Source organism: Clinocottus analis, unplaced genomic scaffold, assembly GCF_023055335.1.
Source record: "Clinocottus analis isolate CAN_PGR_092001 unplaced genomic scaffold, fCliAna1.0.p SCAF_4, whole genome shotgun sequence".
NCBI lineage: Eukaryota > Metazoa > Chordata > Actinopteri > Perciformes > Cottidae > Clinocottus > Clinocottus analis.
The window spans coordinates 22,478,920-22,504,176 of NW_027176153.1; the positions used below are offsets into that span (position 1 = coordinate 22,478,920).

General features: G+C 39.4%; 1 protein-coding gene across 1 annotated transcript; it reads right to left on the reverse strand.

The window, feature by feature from the left end:
- Positions 1 to 11,077: 11,077 nt before the first annotated feature.
- On the reverse strand, positions 11,078 to 17,278 carry cbln4 (cerebellin 4 precursor). The gene is made up of 3 exons (XM_068598546.1): positions 16,570 to 17,278; positions 15,168 to 15,284; positions 11,078 to 14,102 (listed from the first exon to the last, which is right to left on the reverse strand). Exons 1-3 carry the CDS (start codon positions 16,834 to 16,836, stop codon positions 13,905 to 13,907), a joined length of 582 nt encoding a protein of 193 aa, XP_068454647.1. The 5' UTR covers positions 16,837 to 17,278; the 3' UTR covers positions 11,078 to 13,904.
- Positions 17,279 to 25,257: the final 7,979 nt, after the last annotated feature.

Here is a 25,257-nt window from a genome sequence, read left to right on the forward strand (position 1 = left end):
TCACAACAATGTGTCTTCCGCTCCAACTGGGTGAAAGCTCACCCCATCCGTCCTCCCACACACACACACACACACACACACACACACACAGACTCGCTGTCACCGCCGTCTCACACACACACAATCAGACTCCGAGACAAAACCTTCATCCTTCATTTGCTGGCGTCGTCTCGGTCGGCGTGCCTCCGAACACCTGAAACGCGACGCTCATCCCGCCACTAATTTTGACCGAGCTCCACCACGAAGGCGGCCTTTTGCCGGCACTTGGAGGTGAAAAGACATGATTATTACCCAAAGGCAACACACTGAATCGCAGCAGCTTGGACAGCAGCTACAGAGGAGGATAGACAGATGGTCATTACCAATTCTGTGTGATGCATAGAGACCGAGCAGTCTGCTTCGGATCTCTTGGTGTGTAACCATCTCCAGGTTTTGGCAGCGGAGTTCATACGCGAGACCCTCGGAAATAGGCACATCCGCTTGCGCCCCATCTCGGGAGACTGAATTGTAGCTGGACAGAGTTTGTGATTCCTGCCAAATTGCCGGAAATCGTTCCTCTTTTGCAGCTCGTTGTGACCCCCAACACAGCAGGGTCCCTGTGCTGTTATTCTCAGCCCATCACCAGAGTCATGACTGTGTGGAAAAAAGCTGATGAGACCAAAATCACCGCCATTCTCAGGGTCAAACACACAACACGCGATGTCTTGAGAGTGCTAGCGTCTGTAGATTTGCTCACATTTTACTGCATGGACGCCTGATGTTTGATCAATGCAGTCACCAAGAAGAAAATATTGGCATTGGACACGTTTCTGCAAACCACGGCATATGTTGAGTGTTGACGACTCGTAAATACTTTTCGCATCAGCCTCGTATCGTGCTTGCATATTCGTGTCATTAATGTTGTGAAGTGAATGGTGAGGTGAACAACATTGTGGTCTTCTGTTAGAGTGATGATGTCACAACATATCCACCGTGAAGAGATAACCCCGAATAAATAACAACAAGCGTAGCAGCGTTTGGTCTCCTGGGTGAAAGTCTTGTAACTCCTCCCACTCATTTTTTTTCTAGAAGATCTTCTCGCTTGTAACTCTACGACGTTCACGAGATGAACTCTATAGTTGCTCATGCACGCAGTTTGTTGTACTCCGTGTACTTGCTCTGATGGAATTCAATATTGTATCCGTGGTTTAAAGAAACACAGAGTGTCATTATTCTTCCCCGGCGACTGGGCCGTGTTTTCATTAACCGGGTTCATTAACTGGCCAAAGCCTCGCTGAACTGTGTCACATCTTACTGAGCTTCAGAAGCTCGATGGAGATTATAAAACGATCGGACTAAAATGAAAAACATCCTCAATGTTAGTATTTGATATTTAGAAAGAACATACTACAAATACATTACAAAAATGTTCCCGGTCACTGAAGCATTCCTGGGATAAAGCCTTGAATATCCATGTTGGGGGAAATTTAAGTGGCACACGATTAACAAGTGTCACAACCCGGCTCCAAGGCTGGAGCGAAAGAGGGAGACGACGAGCAGCTGCTAACAAAAAAACAATTTATTTTAACAATCACAAGTAGGACTAACTCAGTGGTTCTCAAACTTTTTATATCACGCTCCACTTTGGAGGAAGCAAAATGTTCGGGCCCCACCGCCCCGACAACATGGGAACAAATGGTCCAACTTGTTGAGACTCCTCCATCCGTGTTTTTTTAATAAATAGATTAAAGAAAAGTGAACCAGGTTGCTCCATCTGACAAAAAATAATAACATGTTCAATCACTTTGTTAAAACAATGCAAATAAAGTTTTATATGTGCAAAAAGTAACTCATATTTGGCAAAAAGATGAGCAAGGAAGCCGGTTGGGTCCCTGTTTTCTCCCCATAGTTTCATGTTGAAGTGTCAGGGGGATTCAAAGAGATGACAGCAGATGCATCAATATGTATACACGGTTGATATTTATTCTATATCCTTTATAATGGCTGGACTTCAGTCTGGACCGAAGTGGCGGACCGACCAATGGACCGATGGACATTGCTCATAGAAGTGTAGCATTTTAATGACTCCATAAGAACACTATGAATATATCTAAACTTTAATCGTGTCACTTAAAACCACTGCTGTGAAAACGCTTCAAATTGCAAACTCAATTCACTGGGATAAAAGAAGTGAGGCGGTGCGCCCGAAAGCCTTTTGAGCAGTTTGAAATGATCGTGATCAGCGTTCCAGTTCTAAAATAACAATGAAAACACATGAAGTATCGCTGTGGCACCGAGTGGCACCGACACACGCTTCCATCCAGCCTCGTGAGCATCTCTGCGGAGCGACGAGGGGAATGAACTCTCGACAGAACGGTAAATAACAGCATTCGGTGTCACTCCAGAGCTGCACGCACGGCGCTCTGCTCCTGACCTTGACGCGTTACTGCCAATTTTAAACCTGTCTATACGTATATATATTACGCCGTATTCTTATACTAATGCTGTTCTGTGCTTTTTCAAGTTAAGATATGCCACCAAGAGAATGATGGACATGATAACTGATGATAAGTTGCGCAGAACAATTTATAAAATGAGGTTATAATCCCACTTCAAGCTGTTCAGTCCATCAAAACGTTGACACTCTCCTTCATAGTAAAACAACGTCATTGTTAATAACATGACGCTTTGTATCGTGCATGTGAAATCCTACTTATGTTGCCGATTATCGTAAAAATGATGTGAGTTCATAGCATGTGAGTTTGTGGCAGTGGTCCCAGTGGGGAGGTCCTCTTGTACTCTACAGGGAAGGTTTAGGATGCGAGGTGCTGTTGACCGACACTCAGGCAGGTGGGATGATTGCTATTACCGGAGCGTGAACCCTGATAATCGAGACGATAGAGTTCCCTACTCGCTAAAATACACAGCTGGTATTGATGTGGTAAACAGATAGACGCTATAGTGGATGTTGTTGTGCTGTTTTCCTGCACTCTGAGAGATAAGGTGCGATGGTCGGTTCAGTTTTTTCTCTCAAATTAAACTCCAAAAATTGTTTGCTCGCACTTGTAATTCAGTGCGTGCCCCCGTCGGCAGCAAGGTTGCTCCAAACTAGAGGTGAGGGAAAGACACAGCAACCTTATTTACCAAATTACAGATGTCTGGGCGATGGGCGATGTCTCAAGGGGGATTTAGATTGAGACGCCGTCACAAACGGAGGGATGTCTTCATGTGGGTGAAGCTGAGTTAACCCCTCGCGGTCCAGATGTGTGGTTGATGAGACATGCCTGCTAAACATGTGCTCATCAGCTGAGAAAAAAACAGATGTTGGTCCAGATACTTACTCACATTCTCAATGTATTTTTGTCAAAGAAACGACTCCTATGAAGGTAGATTTGTGTCTTTATGACGCAAATTCCTTGTTTGTAAGTAAATTATCTGAATGCGAATCCCAAATCTTTGCGCTCCAAAAAAAAAAAATCAATGCACACTTTTTTTTGAGAGCGAGAGAAAGAGAGCGTTTTTTTTTTTTAGAGTTTTTTTTTTTTAAGAGCGTTTTTTTTTTAGAGAGTTTTTTTTTTTGAGAGTTTTTTTTTTAGAGCGTATTTTCTTTTAAGAGCATTTTTATTTGAGAGTGTTTTTTTTTAGAGAATTTTATCTTTTGGGAATTTTTTTAATTTCAAGATTTTTGATTTGAGAGCAAAGATTTGAGATTTGCAGTCAGATAATTTACTTACTAACAAGAAATTTGCTCGCGTAATAAAGACACAAATCTACCTTCATAGACTTCTATTAACTGGTCAGACCTGGTGCGGGTCTGCCTGAGATCAGACCTTTAAATCCGGCCCCCTCCATCGAGTGCGAGTCGACTCCTACGACTCCCACACCAAGATGGCTACTCGGGTTAGTTTCAATTTTACTTTGAATTACATTGTGGGTCTCTCTGTGTGGGATGCAAGAGGATTGTATGTCAAACTCACCTTTGATTTACAGTTCAGGGGTGAGCATGTGTCATGGTCAAATCTGTGTTTTTGTCATAAAAAAATACCTCTTTTAGAAATTCACGATTTCAGTAATCCACCCGGACGCTTGAGGCTTTCGCACTTTTTTTTTTTTCCCACAAATATGTTCAAAGTTGATCCTCTTTTGAAATATATGTGCAGTATCTACATATTTTCTGCTACAATAAAAGAGAGGAATCCCAATTTCAGGTGAACTTTATTCAGCAAGAGACACTGACAAGCAAAAAGAATATCGCTGGGTGAGCATGAAGCATTTTGAACAGAACTGGTTCGATGTTTAGACTCCGTCTCTGTGTCTTCCACAACGAATGTGATTCTCCTTGATGATGAATTGAGATTGAGAGATAAATAAGTCCAAATCAACAACTAAACAGTTCACAAAAGAAGATAGTTCTTCTTCTACTCTTTTTGAAGCAGATATGAACATGCATAATGAGTAAATCAGAAGTTTTGACAAACAAAAGTGCCGTTGTTGTCAGACAGATCAAAACAACCTGAGCTCTAGAACTTCTGTTATTTTTCCTCCATTGAGTTCTTCCTGTGGGGGAAATATTATTAATTGCTGGACTTGAGAAATGTTACAGCAATCAGACTGCTTTTTAGCTTTTTTTCTCCATTGATTTTCAGAGTGATTAAAAAGCACTTTGAGCTCTCTAATACAAGCACGGGTAATTGCAAAGCATGAGTAATCTGTTCTTCAAATCCAAAGAATACTTTACATGATACAATACCATATTTTGCACATGAAGGTTTCAGGTGTTTAGTTGGACGGATTCAAATCAACTTGTGCCTTTCAAAGCCCCAAACCATGCTCACCCACCTGAGTGTTGCCACAAAAACCAGACACATTGGCTGAGGTTACATCTAAATGCAGCGTTTGCAAACTTGAAGAGGTCTGATCCATTTTCATCAAGGAAAAATATGTTTATTCATCCGATAAAGGAGTCTGTGAATTTGGCACAAATTACTTTGATGTCTGTCAACTTCCATCGTAACGTCTCCTAATTAAATGAGTCACAGCTAGAGGAGCGAGATAACACTGAATACATGAGTTTCAACTGTTTCGCAGAAATATTACCCAGTACATGTTTTGAAAAGAGAGTTGAGTTATCCGAAAAAAGCAGAAATATCATCACATATACAGCACATCCAGCGAGATAAACCGCCTCACATGTTTCCACTGGATGCACCTGACTTTTATATACATATATAGACAGAGAGAGAGAGAGAGAGAGAGAGAGAGAGAGAGAGAGAGAGAGAGGAACTCCTTGAGTCAGTATCGGTCGTTATTAAATGAATGACTAGCCAGCGAGCTAACGACAACGGTTAGCCTAGCTGCTACGTTATCGTAGCAAGCAACGTGACTATGCAGCGTCATACGAGAGGATACAACGAGCTGCACCAGAACCTCCTGGACCTTCTGTCTGCTGCGCTCAACTCAACTTTTATACTCAAACATCTCCGCGACTTATTGAGCGGCGTCATAATCGCGCAACTCAACGAATCACTAATGAAATGCGTTGCCAACTTTTGTTAATCATCGATTTCTTATCGATTTCTTGTCGCAGCCCCACAAACAGTGTCACATAGGCCTACTCTAGTTATTTAATCTGCGTATGTCCTTGCTAAGACACTAATAACGAATCATGTGACTTGTATGAAACGATAGTTACTCACTGCAATCAGCTGAAGTTGAGTTGAAGTGTTGTGTTGTGCTAAACGTGTCCCCACACTCGGAGCTCATTGGGTCAAGAAGCTCAAGTCAATCCACTGCAATTAGGTCCGAGACACCACTTTGAATCGCACTCATAGGGCGAGATTTATGTTCTGTTGGAGCTTCTCTTTTTCAAATGAAACCTCCTCAAAAGGCAGATTTAATTTTCAAAGAATATGTCTCATCTCTGCAAGTCTGCGTCAGTAATTATGGATGATGTATGGCACTGTATGGAGGGAGAGCAGCAGGATCCATAGTTCCAGCGCCCCCCCCCCCCCCCCCCATCCCCCTGGGTTTATAACGGGTTTATTAACAGCTGTTTAAGAACACGCATCAAACTCGACTTGGCTGCATCCCGTTTAGCTTCAGGAGAGTCTGAAAGGTATTTTGCTGATTGGTCGATACTATTTGCTCACATATCTATCGTCTGTATATTGGTGCACAAAAGCCCGGGAGATGCTTTAAATATTCACTCCCTCACAACTTCCATGCTTATTGTCCATCAAATCCACTAATGCACTTTTGATTTGAGTCATTCTTGAGCTGCCATGTCAGTTAAGTAGTTCCCCCCACTCCCTCTTTCCTTGCTTTGGGGTTTCACAGGAGCCAGATGACGGGACAATGGCAATTCATCTTCATCATGCCATCGGCATCACCATTAACATGCCGTTCTTCTCTTTCCATAATGCAGCTCGTCTCACTCACGAATGCATCCGAAGGAAAAGCATAATATCCTGAGAGTTGGCCGTGTCATGTGTGGTTAACGTCATCAAGACATTGAGGAATAGTTGATTGGAAGAAATCTGCAACGTGTGTGTGTGTTTGGTATTAAATGACCTGCTGTATCAACACAATCATGTTACCAAAGATATTAAAAGTATAATTGTGAAGTCACCTATATGGAGTAGTGAATTGTATATGCGGCAGCATCATCTTATTTCTCAGGTGTAAAAAGTAATAATACAACATAGAATATTGATTTATCCTATGGGGAACGCCTTCTGCGGAGACTTCACTCCCACTCTATTCCAGACGCCTCGCGGTGCACCGGCACGATACACAACCTGGACTTTGTGTTTATTTGACAGATTGGATTTTTGATCAATAGCTGTTAGGAGGGTGCTTGTTCTGCATGTTCTGTGTTCACTGACGAGGTAAATTACACTATTATCATACGGACTGTACCTCTCCAGACACAAATATCTTGCCTTTTTCTATAAACTCCACCTGGAATTGATGGGAACATTGTGATTTAGCTGCTCTATTCTTGCGTTTCTCTTCCTGAGAAAATGATTTGCCCAAAAAAATATATCTAGGTTCCCTTCGCACTCGGTCCCTCTGGATACCGACAGCTGCCGGAATAACAAAGGCGGCAATGTGAGTAATGAAGCAACTGAAATCTCATCATATAGAGCGACTTTGAGCAGCCCCTTTGACCCTCACCCCGTGCAGCCTCTGAGCCTCGCCAAATGAGCTCTTCATTTGCTATTCAGATATCAGAATGAGGCCTGTTGCCAGCGCAGAGGTGCTCTGAAGGAATTGCACTGCATGCAAACATGGTTTTGCAATCCTTAAGCCCAACAAATCAGCGCTTTCTGTTCCAAGCTCATTTGCATACGGCGCTCACAGATTCTGCCTCTGTGCACGTTGTGAATGCGCAGCAGCCCTGTTTGATGCTCGCAGGATTGTTTGGAGTTTAAACTGAGGTGGGATACAGTTTTTCACTCTTCTGGAGTCATGTGAGGCCAAACATGTTACTTTTTAATGACCCATGCTTTGATCTGGCTCATGTATAATTCACTGGTGCTAACCCATTTCATTCTGGATTTTTCTCAGATATGAACATATTTAAATGATGTGTCATTAGTTAAGCCATTATTTCTTTTCTATATTTCACACAGATTACATAATGTGTAAACGTTTAGAAACTGCATTGTATGCAGTCATACAAAATCATATATATATATATATACAAATATCTTGATTCTTTAATCTGATTAAGAGGTATTTATTTAAGGTAATTTATTAAGGTATTTATTTAAAAATTGTATTTTTGCATTTTTGCAAATTGTATTTTTCGTTTTTTTGCATTTTCTTTAAAATTAATCTGCAAAAAAAAATCTGAATAATCCTCACAAAACACTGTTGCATTAAAGGTCAAGAGGTCGTGAGGTCAAAACAGCTTTTATCCACTGTTGTCTCATTCTTTTGTGTTGTTTTTTTGTCTCTTGTTGTGTAATGAAACACCTTTACTCCAGGCAGTGTGTGTTGCTTCAATAAGGAGGAAATCAAAGGCTTCAAATCTCACATTTGGCCCGGCACCTTCTCCGACAATGAACGCTGGAAATATCGCTGCCACCAGCTGAATGTTTATCTCGGAGAAAAATTGCAAAGCTTTTTTTTGGAGGGGGGGAAACAGGTCAATTCTTGTCTGCTGTGATCAAAATGTATTCTCTCGACATGTGCCGGCGGCGAGGCAACACGAACAGGAACACCATCACAAACAGCCTCAAACATTGCGAACAGAATCAACACTTTTTTTTTTCATAGTGTCAACAAAAACAGAGCTTGATGAACTTCACACGGAGTGTTTAAACAGCACACGTGTCGTTGTCCCGTATCCGTGTTAGAGAGAACGGAAGGAATCAGATCCTACTCACAAGTGATGTCATTCTCATCATTCGCTACCAGCTATGTGCTGTTAGCGAACAAATTTGTTTACTTATTAAGTACTGAAGCCGGCAGGCATTCAGAGGAGAAGATAATGAGGAATCAATACTTTTCAAAGAACATTCTGACCGTGTTGGATTCAGATTGCTTTAAATAAGCACAGAAATGAAGTAAAATACAGACTTTTTTTTATTTTTTAAAGGAAAACACGTCATAAACGTCACTTAAAGAAAAGTCAGTACACACCGCATGGCATACAAATGGCACGCAAACAGCAAGAAAGGCTATTTTATTGCATGCAAAATGTTGTAGAAATTGTGCCAATCGCACACTAATTGGTGAAAGTGGGCTGGGGGACCTTTAAGAGCAGAGACTTCATGAGCCAACTGCGTTCACGCTTCCAAAATAATAAATGTAGTGTTTGTTTTGTGAAGATGATTTCATTATTTTTCTACAAGTATCCAAAATTTGTCCAAAAATCCTATTTGTCTTTTTGTGCACCAGATTGTCGCATTCAACTTTAAAATATAGCAAACACAAAACAAAAAATAAAATAAAAAGTCATTATTATAAAATAAAAAGTCATTATTATGAGGTAAAAAGTCATTATTATAAGATAAAAAGTCATTATTATGAGATAAAAAGTCATTATTATAAGATAAAAAGGCATTATTATGAGATAAAAAGTCATTATTATGAGATAAAAAGTCATTATTAAAGGATAGAAAGTCATTATTATAAGATAAAAAGTCATTATCATAAGATAAAAAGTGCTAACAATGCTAATATTTTAAGTTTATGATGAACACGCTGCTCAATCTATTCCCTACACTTTTGTTCTGGTGTTTTTGCTTTTGGAAAACATCTGTTTTCTTAACCCTTTACAGTAAAGTAAAAATCCAATGACAATGTAACATATTTTTACTTTGTTTTTTTATATAAAAAAAAAAGTGGCATGAAGGTTTTAGCGATGCAACATTTTGTCAATGTTTTGTAAGGCTAAGCAGCACTAATACAAGATGCAATACCCACTGTGCAAACCATAAGATACATGTTTGTTTTTTAGTTTTCATTTTGTCCTCATGTCCTACTTTCCACCACGCCTGGAACACATGTCTGTTCAGAGAAGGCTCATGTTCTGCTTTACGTGGATTAATGCTGAGTCGTGCTTCAGTTCAGGGGTCATGTGTCCCGCCGGATGCAATCCAAAAACAAGTCAACGGTGCTCTGCATATCTCAGACCAAGTGCTGCCAACAATCTGGGTAAAGTGCTCCACTGTTTAAAGATAATACCTGGATATTGTCCTCTGAAATGCCACTATAAAGGTCAGATTTATGTTTGAAATTCAACACAACACACCTATAACTTTGAGGACAGGAACTTTGTGTCACTAAAAACCTCTTTTCTGCAACAGCGTGCCCCTCCCCCCCCCCCCCTACAGCTACACAACCATAAAACCACAGAGTGTAAAGTTCTCAGGATGACCTTCTGTTCGCCGTCTATTGAAATTCATGTAAAGTCGAGAGATATGCAGTTTACTTAAAATGACTTTCTGGCTGTATCTTTCTTATCTCGTAAACAGTCAGTCTGTCAGCGTGAACACACGCGGGAACAAATCAAGCTGCAGTGGCAGATAATCTCCCTGCAAATGATTTGGGGATCAGATTCATTAACAGAGGGTATTATTGCTTTTTCGAGATACAACACAACCATCGGAGAACAGGATTTAACACATTTACCAACACTTTAATTCTAAAAAAATACCGCATTTTAGAAAACGCATATTTTCTGTCATTAATGGCACCATGTAACAATTATTAATTATACAGATTGCATTTCTTTTTTTTTTGCTATTCCTGGAAGTTACTGGTTGTGTATTGTATGTATTTCTGAACACATTTAAAGACCAAAGTATATTATGGTGATACAATTTCATTGATAACCGTGAGATTATCAATAAAGCTGTGTAATAATATAGTATTATGTATAATACATAAATGAATGTTTATGTTATACATAATCTGGTCAGCCGTCTAACTTGAATTTGTATGTTTTTGAGCTATTTTGAGTGTAAACAATGCTGAAAATATGATTTATATGAAGAAGAAGAAGAAGAAGAAGAAGAAGAAGAAGAAGAAGAAGAAGAAGAAGAAGAAGAAGAAGAAGAAGAGCAGACCTCTTCATCGTTTGCTAACTAATTAAATTCTGTATATATTCACGACACTGTAGATCATTTGAAAGTCAGGATGTAAATTAGATCTCAGAGAATTAATTTACATGTGTGTGTGTGTGTGTGTGTATATATATATATATATATATATATATATATATATATATATATATATATATATATATATATATATATATATATGTATATATCATACTGTTATCTCCTCAATTACAGAAATACAGAATTAGTTTCACATTTCTAGATGATGAATACGTTCATTTTTTTCTAAAAGAGAATATTCATCATTGTTGTCGGTTTATTTTCTATTGTGTGTTCTTGTCTTGTTTTGTCTCTTTAAATTAATGAAATGTAGTTACTTAGTGTAACCCTAAAAACAGACATTGGTCCATAACAACAAGAGTTCTGATTACTAAACGTGCCAAAGCTTAGAGTTATGCAATGAAAACTAAACATAGCACTGTATAGAAATCATAATTTTTATTCATCATTTATCACCATAATTATTGAATACATCAATTGGAACATATAATGAACAATGATACAACCGTATATAACCCATATATTTACATTTGCATCATTTAAATACAAAGTTAAGTTAGAACATTATTACCTACTGACACTATTTTCCTTTCAGCTTCCGAAGTCATAATGAGCCAAAACGATGTGAAACTTAAACTTAAAGTGGCGTGAATCCAGAAAATATAGATTGTCATGATTTAAAGTGAGTTGATTCAATTAATTGTGCTTTGAAAAAAATTGTCAGTGAACATGTTTCCACTATTATTAATATTATGAGTATCTTTTTAGCCCTGTTTCCTTAAATACTGATTGATATGTCGTGTGAAGTCTGAACTGCACACCGCTGCTTTTCCTCCCTCCGCCTGTTTATTCACACCAGTAAACTAAGAAATGACTTCCATCAAAATATTTCCTTGTTACAGGAAAAAAGAAAACGCCCTCAGGGAAACTTATCAGTCACTGACAAAAAAATCTGTTAGCAAAACAAAACGTAGCAACATGAATCTGATAAGCCGGTGAGGGTGTAACCTGATGAGTGTGCAGATTAATGTTTCAGGGTGAAATAATGATTTTAATAAGCTCTCAAAGAAAAGAGCCTCTGCAAGCTTTTCGGGGGTTTGTTTTTTTAACAATGCGGCTTGACGCTGCACCAGCAGCACACATTGCAATAAGGCAGACAGTAACTCAGCGGTGGACATGAAGGGGAGCGCCATCACATAGCGTAAGCGCACATTGAGCTCAAGAGCAACAATTAAGGAGTTTATTAATTCATCCGTTGTCCCGGCCTTTCCCCAGCGGAAGCTGTTTGTGCTCACCAACACTGACAGTTATCTGTTTTTAATCTGCATGTTAACTAGTTAAAGTTATAAGATGTCCCTAAAACGTTATTGAGGTCCATAAACCACAAGCTGACTCGTGGAAAGTCTGCTTTAAATGCACAGGTAGAAATTACATTTATAAACTATTCATTTTCAACAGCAATGCAATTAGAGGAGACGCTCCCTGCGGCCTGAGTTGATTTTTTATCAACTTAATGAGAAATCATTTTTTAATTCATGTCTATCTGACAGGTCACACAATGTTTGTCAATGTATTTCATGTGTTTTTCAGACAATATTCACTTTTACTGCGACAAAAGTATTATCAACACTTTTTTTTTTTATCTTTACAAACATCCACTCACAGTCCTTGGTTGATGTCAGGGTAAAGGTCTACATTGAGGTTTAATGTTGAAAGGGGCAACTAACCTTAAACCTGAAATAACATGATTTTTCGGGCCACTAGGGGGCAGCAGAAACAAGCTGTAAACCATGACGTATTACGACATTTTAAGTTTAGTTTTTTTTTCTGTTACTCTCCTTTTAGTTCTGTTTGGGTCTCCACTAACTCCTCTCCAGCTGCTAAAAACTCCTGTGTTTTAAAATGTCCGGCTGTAGTTCGGTAGATGAGAAAACATAGCGTACAGTGAGTTTATCTTGGCTTTTAAGCGGAAAATAGTGGCCGAAAACAACATCGATGAAAGCGCAGAGTAAACCAAAATATGTAATGAACAAATGAGCTGAAAACAAAGTGGTCATATGATCACATGTCAATCCGAAAATATTGATTACAATCACTTCAACCAAGTGCTTCTGTCGCCTAAACCGAGGACCTCAGGATGCGTTCCCAAGTCTTCAGCGTCAAAAAACGAGTTATTGAATATAACATTGCCGCTTATATTATAATTCAGGCAAGAATGACTTTTCCCCTAAAATGTATTTAGCAAAACAAATCGGAGGTTTATCAATTTTATCTCTACAAGACAGTGTTGACAGGCAAAGTAAACCGACCACGACTATTCGTCAAAAAGCAACGAATCAATATCAGCAGCCTAAATAATCAGAAATGTAATCACATCTGGACTCTGATCGTAGATAGATTATGACACAATGGGGCACAGACGCGTCAAAGGTTCCCGACCCCTCCTACATATGAGTAAGACCCCATGACTGAAACCACAGCGGCCAATTGTTTGTAGGAGGCATTTTGCGTCTCTTTGTGGTGGTTTTGGATCAATTTGTGATGCTTTGGTGCCTCGTTATGGTCATTTTTGCTCGTCTTTGTGGTTGTTTTGGATTTTTTTGTCGTCATTCTGTGGGGTTTTTGTGGTGAATGTTCACCTCTCTACAGTCATTTGGCAGCTTTGAAGTAGTTTGGTAGCGTTTCAGTGGCATTGAAGATGAAGCACAGGGGTCAAAGGGGTCGGGGGCCTCTGTGGCAGAAGGACTTTTTCAATAATCCCCCCATGCCTCTGATCAATAAATGCACTTTTCAATAAGCATTGACCTCCTTTTTTTTCAAATGAATGTGTTCCATCAAGGTGATGTCACCATCATCCATCTCATTTGACCCCCCGCACCACCACCACCAACACGTCCAATGTGAATACTTTGGTGATGACAAGTCACACAAGCGTTTACAGTTTACGACCAAAAGGCAGATATACTCGAATGCAACAGTTGCCATGATAGAAATCAGTATGCTAAATATATTCAGACAAGTCCAAATTTGAAAAGTACTTTCGGGATGTTGTAGCTTTTCCTCTCTGAAGCCGCTTGAGTGGCAGGAACATACAGGAGCAACAGGGAACATTTCAAGTCTCTTTCATCTTGACGAGGACTCAGCACATCCAGTGAATGTGAACGATTTCCAAAGTCATATTTCCTCTCTCCGTTCGGATCCATTTCCATCACTTCTTCGACAATTTGGCAAGATCCAACGTACGCGGCAGCAATGTGTTGATTATATAGTGACAAAACATTATTTTTCTTTTTACAGAGGGAACACAAGAAAGCCAGAAAAAGTTGAGTATTGCCATCCACCGACTAGGTTTCCCTTCTCCAGCTTCAAGTAGACTTTGTCCTCTTTTTCTAGATAGAGCAGCACTCCATTGGTGGCCGCTTCACGAGTCACATCTTTGTCACCCGCGAAGGCCGAGATGACTGGTTTCCCGTTCAACATCAAGTTCACCTGGACAACAGAAGTAATAATTAGCACCCGGGAAAGGAAAAGGAATAGTTTTGAAGATATGTTTTTGCATAATATACATCTTAATTCAACCTCTTGTTCCAATAAAGACGTGTTAAGCACACTATGCAACTACTAATGAGAACGCTTTACATCAGATACAAATGAAAAGGGGCGGTTAATGTCTTAGGATGAATAATTTAAGTCTGATTCATATGTTTTATACAAGAAGATGGTGTGTTTACAGAAAATCAAAACAGGCTGCAATGTTTCTACAGTAGCCCGGAATGGACAAACCAAACCGTGGCTCTAGATTGGGGAAAAAAAAATCGATACAGCACCGTATCGCGATATTTTGCGTGGCGATATTGTATCGATACACGGAAGCCAAGTTTCGATCTTTTATTTAATCAATTCGAAACCTTTTTGGTCCTAGAATGATAAAATCTAATTACTTTTTTGTTGGCAACGTTTTCCTTTGAGGACAATTTGCGGTTGGAAAAAAAAGGGAATATATCGCAATACTCAATGTATCGCAGTATCGTGATAATACCAAATCGGGACTTAAGTATCGTGATAATATCGTATCGCGGGACCTTTGGGGTTGCTCACACTTCTTCTCGAGATATATAGCTATTTGTGTTTCCGTAGTTCTCCTATACGACACACTGGAGAAGCTTGACTAAAAAGATGTCCCTACTTAAATGTTCCCTTTCAGATTAATTATAAATAAGAAACAAATACGAAAATAAGGAAAATCATGACCCCACAACACACATTAATATTAAAAGTTAATGTTGAGGTTGGACTGTTTATGCTTACCCGCTATTAGTTTGATCAAATCAATACTGTTATATTACCTTGAGGTATTGGGGAAGAGTTTGTTTTTCTATGGAGAATGTTGAAATGAAATAGTACTAACTCTGTGGAGGGTCTTTTTTTTCTTTTTATTTAAAACATATACTCCTCTCCTCACACCAATTATGTCCATACTGTTCCTGAAGAACACATATTGTCCCTCTCCAATACTAAAACTCCAAACCTCTGTGAAATAAACAAAATCAATACCTGTATGGTTTGGCTCTGGTACACTTTAATGACATGGAAGTTAAAACTGTAGATTCCTTTCCTTGGGGACAGAAATACTGATTCAAATGTGAAGTAGTTCCCTATATTCACAAGAACCTATGAGAGAGGGAGAGAAAAAACAACAATATTAGGACAAAGGGGTTTGTTTATATAGCAGCATTCAAACAATAGCTTTTCCTTCAATGGGGCTTGAGGATTAAATACGTCAATGCAGCGCAGGATTCACTGTGGTGGCGACCAGGCTCGCCCCTGCAGACACAACCTGAATGCAACACACTTCAAAAAAAACATTCAATTCAACCTTCCTGGATCTACCCAGCATTGAACCTTGTTTCCACAATAAACCCCCAAATCACGCTTGAAGACATTTTGTATAGACAAATTCCAGTTTGAGGCAAAAAATCCGGATTTTTCTTCCACTCTTTGCTGATAAGAAGACAGTACCTGAAGAGGATCAGACACTTAATGCCGCCTTTTCACGCCAGACATACAGAATAACCTCATGAATATTGGAGTGTTGATAAGTTAAACAAATAAATAGAAAACGAGCCACCCTGAATAACTCATTGGTTTCTAAGAGGCTTTAAGCACCCGACAGTCAGATTAGACGTACTGTAGTATATAAAAAAGAAAATAAATATGAACTTCTTTCGGTCATGATTGATGAAGGCAGAAAGAGTTCCTGTCAGAGTCTCAAACACTTGGCGCTCACCTGTAATACAAAAAAAAAAAAGCACATATCACTGCAACCTCACTGCCACGACCTTTGACAATTGTTGCTTTCATAGCAACAGCATGCACATGATCCACACCAATCAGATCACTTGCAGTGTGTTGACAGCGGAAGATAATGTTATATAATTCAAATGAGAGGGCAGAAGATCGGTCGAGTGATATTGTTACTCAGCCCACTGCTGGATGACTAATCGTGTTGCTTCGTTTTAATTCATTAATTTTGAAGAGGAGGGGGGAGGGCTGGGGGGGTATTAGGTGAGGGTGTGTGCGGGGTGATGGGGGTATATAGCCTGAGGCACACGGATGAATGCGTGTGCACGGCTCTGCGGGATGCCCGCGCTCAAACATGATCCAGTCACTTTCCAACCATGCCTGCGTGGTGATGTGCACTTGTACAGGATCCACCTGCCAGATGCAACTAGCCTCAAACTATCCTCAGGGGTGCAGCTGCACACTTAACTGTAAAGCTTCTGCAACACAAGTCAACACTGAGCGAAAAGAACACAAGGTGTATCCCACACTAAAAAAAAGACATTATGAGAACAGGGTTCTGACAGAAATCATGGGAAGGATGCATTTCTAAGTTAAGCACCGCTTTTCTTTCCTCTTTTTTTTTACATTATTGTACACAAAAATCGTTGTTCACCTGGTCGAAGTAGATTATTCTCGTTTTGTTGCTCATCTCTGACGGTTCGTGGTTGTTGCTCCGGACTGCAGAGAAAGCCACCTTGGAGTTGGCGGCGCGCACCGAGATGCCCAGCGGGGAGGACGAAGCCTTCCAGTCCGCGGTCGGGTTCGAGTCGCACACCACGAGACATTTCCCCTCCAGGACGATGGGCTCCGTGTCATTCTGAGCTCTCGCCACCCCAGAGAGCGCAGTCCAGCTGAGCAGCAGTATGAGGGGGTTCACCATGGTTCTCTCTCTTTCTCTCTCTCTCTCCCCCTCTCTCTCCCTCTCTCTCTCTCTCTCACTCTCTCTCTCTCTCTCGCTCTCTCTCTCTCTCTCGCTCTCTCGTCCGATTCCAAAAAGAGAGACCGTCTCCTGCACCACACAAGTTCCCGAGTCCCCCCCCTCCTCTCGCCGCAGACGCTTCTGATGCTACGCAATTCTCTTATTGGATCCAGATGTGTGCCATATCCAAGTGAGATATCAACGACGACAAACAAACAAACAAACAAAAAACAGTCCGCGTCAAGTCGAAAGCTTATTTTGCGAACAATCGAGGAACAAATATCACCGATTGTCGCGTCTGCGCCTCATTTTCAGGGAGAATTGAAGCTCTTGGAGGAGATAAAAAAAAAGTGTCTGTTCTCGAGAGGGCTGCTCCAGTCTGAGAGGCGAATCTCTCGATAGATCGTCCATTGCCCTCACTCCCACTCCGAGCAACGCGTCTGGCAGCAGCGGTTGCCCGCAATGAAGTGCTTGCCTGAGTGCGCGCACAGCCGTCCACTTTACGCACGCACGTGTGGTAGAAGTTGTAATTAACTGTCACTCGCGTAATTTGCTAAAAGCTTATTATTCTTTCATTTGAACTTCATGGAGATTTACATCAAATAATTGGATGTTTTTAAAAAATCATCAGAAGAAACACAAGTTGAGTTAGAACTTGGACAAATCCATACAATATCATTTATCATGTTCGTGTATATATATATATATATATATATATATATATATATATATATATATATATATATATATATATATATATATATATATATATATATATATATATATTCCCAGACCTCCCAGTCCTCTGGCTGTGCTGGTGTTTCTGTAACGCTGTGACTCATCATCATATTGCACATGTGGGTTGGCAAACGTTCAGGAAAAAATGTAAAGCTCTACAATCCTGTGTTGTTCCACAGAAGTCCGTGAACATCATTGGTAATTTGGGTCTTGCACTGTTTTAATCACGCTGCATTTAAACCAACAAGCGTGTGATCATCATCATGTACATCAGATAATATGTAATATTTGAGAACATCACCTCTGCCCTTGTGTCACTTCAGGCTCCTCGTAAAACACGCGATCAATGACATCATTACATCATTTGGCACCAGAGGCTTAAAAATCGACTTTAATAGAAATGTAATAGTTGTAAAGTGAAATAAGGGAATTGGAAGACTATTTCTTGGGTCTGTACATTTTTTTTTGTAGTTTAGTACTATCATTGTAGATAGTCTAGCAGAAGTGCAGGTGTTTATAGTTGAAATGTAAATTTGCACTTGGATAAGAATTGTTACATCGCAGCTATTCTGCTTTTTACTCCTGGCCAAGTTGAATATGCTAACTCCTTTAGCAACACATAGCTAGCCGAGAGGTTTGTATAGTTTGGTTATATTTCGGCAAAAAAACTACCTGATTAGGTTGAGAAAAAATATACATGGCCTACAGAAGGCTACATACACATACAGTATGTAATATGGCCGCGTTGGGTGCAATTAGCATTGTTAGGACACCCATGGGTGCTCGCTTGCTTCAGCCACACTATGAGCAACATACACACTCCGCCTGGTGTAAATAGTATTGTTCGCTTGCATATTAGCACTTGCGTCAATCAGGACTGATTTCAGGGAATGATTTGAATGAATTATTAATGTAAAGAGTTTTAGTCAGAGCAGCTAAACATGTAAAAAGTCTAAAGCATACATTTCAACATATATAAAGATCAAATCTTCCAACAATAAATTATTGATGTACGGTATGTATATTTAGTTTCGCAGCTCTTTCAAGGGATTTACTCTGGAGATCGTGGACAGTTTGTAAGCTCAACGCAATTAACTTGGAGTTAAATACATTTAATTTAATACGAATAAATGAAATGAAGAACTCTTCATATAAAGCATCCGCATATGCATCATGAATATGCCTGAAAATGAATATGCCTGAAACTGAATACAGCATATCTTTAATTGAATTTTCACACACGTTACCAATATTTAAAACATTTCTGAACTGTTGATACACATTTGTGCAGCATTCACGGGGAGGTTTCTAAAGTCACAAAGACACGTGCAGCTCGAAGGATAAATCATGACCTTGTGAAAATAAAAAAAAAAATTCAAATCTCAACTGAAGGTCCTCGTCCTCCCAGAACTCCTCAGCTTCGTCGCGTGGCCTTCATCGGCAGATGGAATTTCCTCAGCTGTTGTTGAGACTAAATTATGAGATGAAAACGTATTTTTTAAAAATCGTATGACCCTTGTTGACCAAAACATGAATGAACACATACTAATGTCCTTGTATGTGTTGTATGTTGTTGCTGTTTTAAAGGAGTCAAATCATCCAAAAGGTGTATTTGTCCCGTACGCATGTGCAGTGTGGCATGCTCGAAATATCTGTTTCAAAGAATAGATAGATATGATAAATATGTCTTAGACATGTTGTAATTAGTGGCTTTGTAAAGTGTAGTTTTTGCTATTAAACTGAAATAAGCTTCAATCCTGAAAAGCACATTTGGTGGATTCATTTGCTTTTCTCATTAAATCTATGCTTGTGAATGCAGCGTTTTGATCTCTGTGGCTGAACAACAAATCATTAGGTTACACTGTTGAAAGTGATAAAATGGTTGAATTTTAAACAGCTTACCACCAAAAGGGATCCGAACACAAGCAACAACAAACATAGCCTGTGCCTGCACACAAGGTGCAATGTGATGAGTGCTTCACATATGCATTGAACATCACAGCGTACAGTTAGCTGGTGATGGTTTGCATGAAGTTACAACATATTGGAATGAAAACAGCTGATTAAATCAATTTAAAAAATCTACATATTTGCTTTTTGGATTTGGATGTTTTCAGATTCTTTGAATACAAAGTGTACAAATCCAACTTCGATCATCAGACACCATGCTTCGGACGTTTCTCCGTCTGTAAATGGACGACGATCCACCGCCACCTGCGTAGCTGCCATTTTGTGAGATTTGTGTCGTCGCCCTCTGAGAGTCTACTGTTGTGCATGTCAATATGTTTCCATGGCAATAGGGAGTTTTTCAGAGCCGGCAGGCGAGAGCTTAACGTGCCAAAGAAACACTTCCTTTAAACATTTTTCACAGGAAACAAAAGTTTTCTGTGAGCTGCCTGTTAGCTTACACGAGCCCCAGAGAGAACTTCAGACATTGATACCTGAGGTTATTTTCTCATCACAATAATAGCTTCAGGTTGCTTTCGCTTTCCAGACACAAATCCTGGATGTGTATAAATCCAGTGTACCAACTCCTGAAGCAAGTGTAATCCAGTTGAGAAATGTATTTTATCTTCAAGAAGATTTTCTTTTGAGAAGAAAAAAAGAGAACAATTTAACATTATTTACCTAAAAAAAAAAAAGCTGTGCATTCAAAACTATGTTCATGTGTTTCTGTGTATCTGTTGCATTTCATCTTTTAGGTGATACTAATTTGTACTCTACAGCAATGTATGACATCATCATTCTGTGGCATCGCTGTAGTGTGAACCATGTTCCTCTAAAAAGCTTTTCCCAGAAATTCAGAAAAACAACTCTATTTTTAGGTTTGTGACGATGCACTTTCCAGCTGATCCAAGTGGATTTTACTTAGTTTATTAAGCTTTGAAATAAGTTACTTATCTTCTGCCAGAAATGAACACTTAATCCCTTACTTTATCAGAAAAAAATGAAATTATAAATCATCCAATACGGAGACAGGAAGGTGTACGATAAGTAGCCACTAAAGCTGTCAGACATGTAGCCCAGTGAAGTAAAAAGTACAAATATTTATTAAGGCTCAAAACTGCATACAAAGGAAATGCTCAAATAAAATATAAGTACCTAGAAGTTGTACAACTGTAGCTTATTTAGGTAAATGCACTTGGTTATACTCCAACACTTCAGTTACCTGTTTGGTGGAAGTTTGTTAAGTCCCGCCCCTTTTCAAGCACGTTCATCACAACAGAAAGAGATCAGAACAAGTGCGGGTGCAGAACAATAGATGTTTAAATGTGTGTGACACTTTGCAGCATCGAGGGAAACAGACGAGAATGGCGGCCGAGTGGGATTCAGGGACCTGTTTGCCTCGTCGTGCTGCGTTGGGTTTTAGTTTGGGTCGCTCGCCAACGGAGCCGACCGGTGTGTTTGTTCAAGTTAAAATAAAAAAATCACAATTATTTCAACACAACCAACTGTAACTGTTTTCTGACCAGGAAACTGAGGCCGAATATTAACTGTAATAAAGGATGTTAAAGCTAAAGTTAATATAAAATAACAGCATTTGGTGGTTCATTTGTACATATCTTGCGACTAACTGCCTGTTTATAAGTTTATAAAGTATAAAGAACACGGATATCAGTCAGTATCATTCATTCCTCTTGTCCTCTGTCCTCTTCCCTCTCAAGACGTGAACCACTGTTTGCTGAGAGGGCAGCTTTGTTTCAGTCAGCAGCTGTTAGCAGATGCTAACATGAATTAGCCGCAACTAGCTTACTTGCAACACAGGTAGACTTGTTTAGCTTGTTTGGAAAAATCCGCCATTAGCCAAGCTAGCATGACACTTTTCATATGTTGTGTACAGTATGTTCGAAATACTGGAATATTATATATGAATATGGTTCATGTTTGAGCATACTGTGAAGCTAATTGAGAGTACGTTATGTTGTCTATTGAAAGGTGAGGCCGAACAAAAATCTGTAGCTTATGTATATTTAAAAATATCTGATATGTCAGACACAAGTTATTCAGACATTTGGATATGACTTTCAGGGCTCTAACTTGACTTTTTTTTTTAAGCGCTGGTACAAACCGTCTTGATATACAATTTAAAAGTGTAATTTTAGGGTCTTTTTTATTTTTGATGTGAAAAATAGTCTGAAAAAAAAAAGAACTGACAGTTGTAGAAACCGTTGGCCGTGACCTTGTTGAAAATTGCAATTCTCAAGCATTTATATGTACAGCCGTCCATGTTGCTGCACACACACCTAATGACTTCTACATCGACGGGCTTAATTAAATGACTCATTATACGACGCAAATCACATTCAAATTTTTTTTACTATACCCTCTTTCGCAATTAATTTAGTTTCAAGTAATGAACTCTTGGGGGACTCTGAACATTTTATCCCCTGAAAGGGACAAACACAAGTAAATTCAAACCCACCGCTGGGTCGTGATAAAAAAGCACAAGTCTCTCAGGAATTTAATTTGTGGTCGAAAGCAGGAGTGTGCACTCTGCATGTAACACGCTGACGCTATTGGACCAGCCCCGTTGCATATAATGAACTGCTTTGGTAATCTTAAAAAAAAAAGGTGCAGTCTCATTTTACAAAATGTCTTGTATGTATTTTTGCACTAATTGAACATAAATTCAAAGTAGTGCATGTGCCACTTTTCAAAGCAATAAAATGGGCGACAGGCCAGAGATGATCGGAGAGACGCTGGCAGAGGCGGCCGCCGTTCTATACCGGGATATTTCAACATGTTGTCTGAGGAGAGCTTTTCTGAGAATCAACAATTTAGTATATCTGGTTTGATATCTCGGCCTCTGCGGGGACGTGCAACACTGAAAGTTGACACGTTAGCAAACAGGTGCTTTATTTGACCCGTTGGAAACTGTGGAACCAATTTTCTCTCTCGACCTCGTTTTCCCTGTGTTTGAGTCGTCGTAGAAATCCCAAATTAATTCCAATACTTGTGTTTATTTCATGTATTTGTTCAGCAAAGTCTTGGGAAAAAAAATGTATATCGGCAAAAAAATCACTTTTAAAAGATATTTTGATAATAACGATGAACATTCAGCATGATATGAGCCAGATTCCCCCAAAAATGCGTCCCGGAGCGGTCAATAAGACTCCTTTTTGGAAAGATAAGGACCTAAGGAATCAGAATCTACAACAAAAATCACAATAAAACAAACACTTGGCCTGTTACGAAGGAGTTTCAGTCAAAAAAACTGTGTCGTTCGGTTCAAAAGTGCCAAAACATTATCTGAATGGGGCATGCTGGGACTTAAAATTGCCGCGGGAGGATTTTTGTGCACAGTTTCCAAAAGGTTAAATGACTAACACATTTTTTAGCGTCATTCATTTGTTGTTGCGTTGTGTCAATCTGATGATTCAAAGTCCAGTATTCACACTCCACTAAAAGAAAATGCATTTACGTGTGTGTGTGTCTGTGACATCACTGTCTGTGCTGCTGTATGGCTATGCATAAAACTGTCGCCTTTATATAATGAGACCCACAAAAAAATTGGAATATGAGTTTGACCGGCTGAAAATCCTCCTGTTTCGATCAGTGCATTTCTAGCTCTTAGCTGCTAAATGCACCGCAATGTAGTTGCTTACGTGTCTGTTGTGGATGCTGAGCAGGTCGTGTACGAAGGTTTCTCTGAGCTTTTTTCGCTGAAAACAAGGTGACAATGAAAATATATTAAAGCTGCGGACAGTTAAATCAAGAAAATGAGCTGAACGATGCTAAAACCCTCTGTGGAGCTGAGGTGAACTGCAGCGTCTGGAGAAAATACTCCAGTAGTCACAAGATCCATCGTTCACATAAACATCGTGACTACAGCAGCTTAAAGGTAAATAGGCAGATGCATTGGAGCCGTTGCAACGTGTGTATATGAATTTGTTTTATTCCCTTAGCTGCCAATTAAGCAGGCAGTACACTCTGAACAAACTTTCCCAAAATAGAAAATGCAGTCCCACATGGAACCACATGCAAATTTACGTATGGGTGTGTGTGCCTTCTTTTAAAATGTATTTGTGCAACGTTGCTTGGCCTTCACAGAAGTTAAAGAGGTAACTCTGGTGTTGGTCCAGTAGATGTAACCAGGAGGTAGGCTGGAGAAGTTAGCTTGCGTGAAGATGTGAACAAAGGCAGAGCAGACTACAGGAGCTTTAACCGCACTGAAAACACAACGCCGGCGAGGCGTTTGCTGCAAATGTGAAGCTTTTGTTTTCTACTGCAGACAATGTCGAAAAAGTTTGTTCTCACAGAATGGAGACTGATAATAACGCCTTCACGCGAGCAGCGTATCGCTTCAGCTTGTGGAGCAAACAGGTCGACCGCCGCCGACATGTTTGCAGGAGAAAACAAAAGGGATCATGGGAACTGGTCAATAACAAGTGTCATGATTTTTGTCTCAGGTCTTTTCCATGTTCTCTTTCTCACTCTCTCTCTCTCTCTCTCTCTCTCTCTCTCTCTCTCTCTCTCTCTCTCTCTGCCCCCTCCCTCCCCCCACCCCAAGGGTAAGAGGTATTTAACGATGTTAATGTGGTCAAAATCATGACTGAAAATCATGCCAAAAACTCTGATACAGCTCGAGAGAAATGTAAGTCAACAACGAAATGTGAAAAGTTCTCATTGCCTTGAATATAAAATGATTCTGACATTCAGGCCATTGAAAATTATGTATTTAAAAGTATTAATGTTTTACATAAAGCTAGAAAAACCCAGAGATGACTTGGAGTGCAGCTGAGCCCAAACAAACTGAGGTTTAATCCTCATAATGACAAAGTATTTTAAATAAAAAGATTTTATTAAAAAAAAGGAACAAAATGCTTCAAGTACAAATGACTTTTAGAGTAGTTTTGTATGTGAATGTTTAATGTGAGGCCTCTTTATCTTTTTTTTAATTTTGAAAAGCGGTACAAAAAAAATGCCTTAATGATCCATCCGGCTACAATTTTGACAAATTGGAAATTTAAAAAGTAATGAGATAAAATCTTCAGTTTTAATGAAAATATGTTTCCAGCTAATGAATCCATTTTTTGTTCTGCTGATGCAACATAATAATAATCAGTGGATTATCTTTTCACATGAAAATCTGCAACTTTTTTGACCCTCTAAGTCTTTACGGCCTCACCAATCACACAACTACAGATAGTGCTGCTGTCAACTGATTCAAGTGTCACACACAAACCTGTAGAACACATCAATCATAACTACACAAAGACTGCAAAGCTTTATTTATGCTCACACTGGGCCCTTATAGCTGTACTCGATGCATTGTGCCCTGCGGTACACTCCAAAACAAACAAAATGTACCATGAAGAATCAAAAATACATGAAGTGCAAACCAGGGGGGGGAACTGGTAAAGGCCAGAAACTAACACAATGCCAATGAGGGATTGTAATTATCTGTAAACTTTATTTTCTTAGTACAAGCACTGTCAAGAAGTCCAGTATTACATGCATTATAAAAAAGCAAAGGTTTAATATCCTGCAAACAATTTGATATGGCTGCAAAATACATACTTTAACAAAAACTTTGAAGACTTCCTGTTTCTAAAGCAGTTTAAAGCAAATTTGCCTTGTGCGTATAATCCCTAGAGATGTCAATAGTGTTTTAATCAATTATCATTTTGTGACGTCATGTGA

What these genes read in the sequence shown, in the direction of transcription:
- cbln4 (XM_068598546.1), bottom strand. Translation starts at nt 16,836, where the DNA reads ATGGTGAACCCCCTCATACTGCTGCTCAGCTGGACTGCGCTCTCTGGG. An exon ending in GAATAATCTACTTCGACCAG is followed by an intron (nt 15,285 to 16,569) that starts GTGAACAACGAT and finishes CCTCTCTCATAG; the next exon opens with GTTCTTGTGAATATAGGGAA. An exon ending in ACCAGAGCCAAACCATACAG is followed by an intron (nt 14,103 to 15,167) that starts GTATTGATTTTG and finishes TCTGTTGTCCAG; the next exon opens with GTGAACTTGATGTTGAACGG.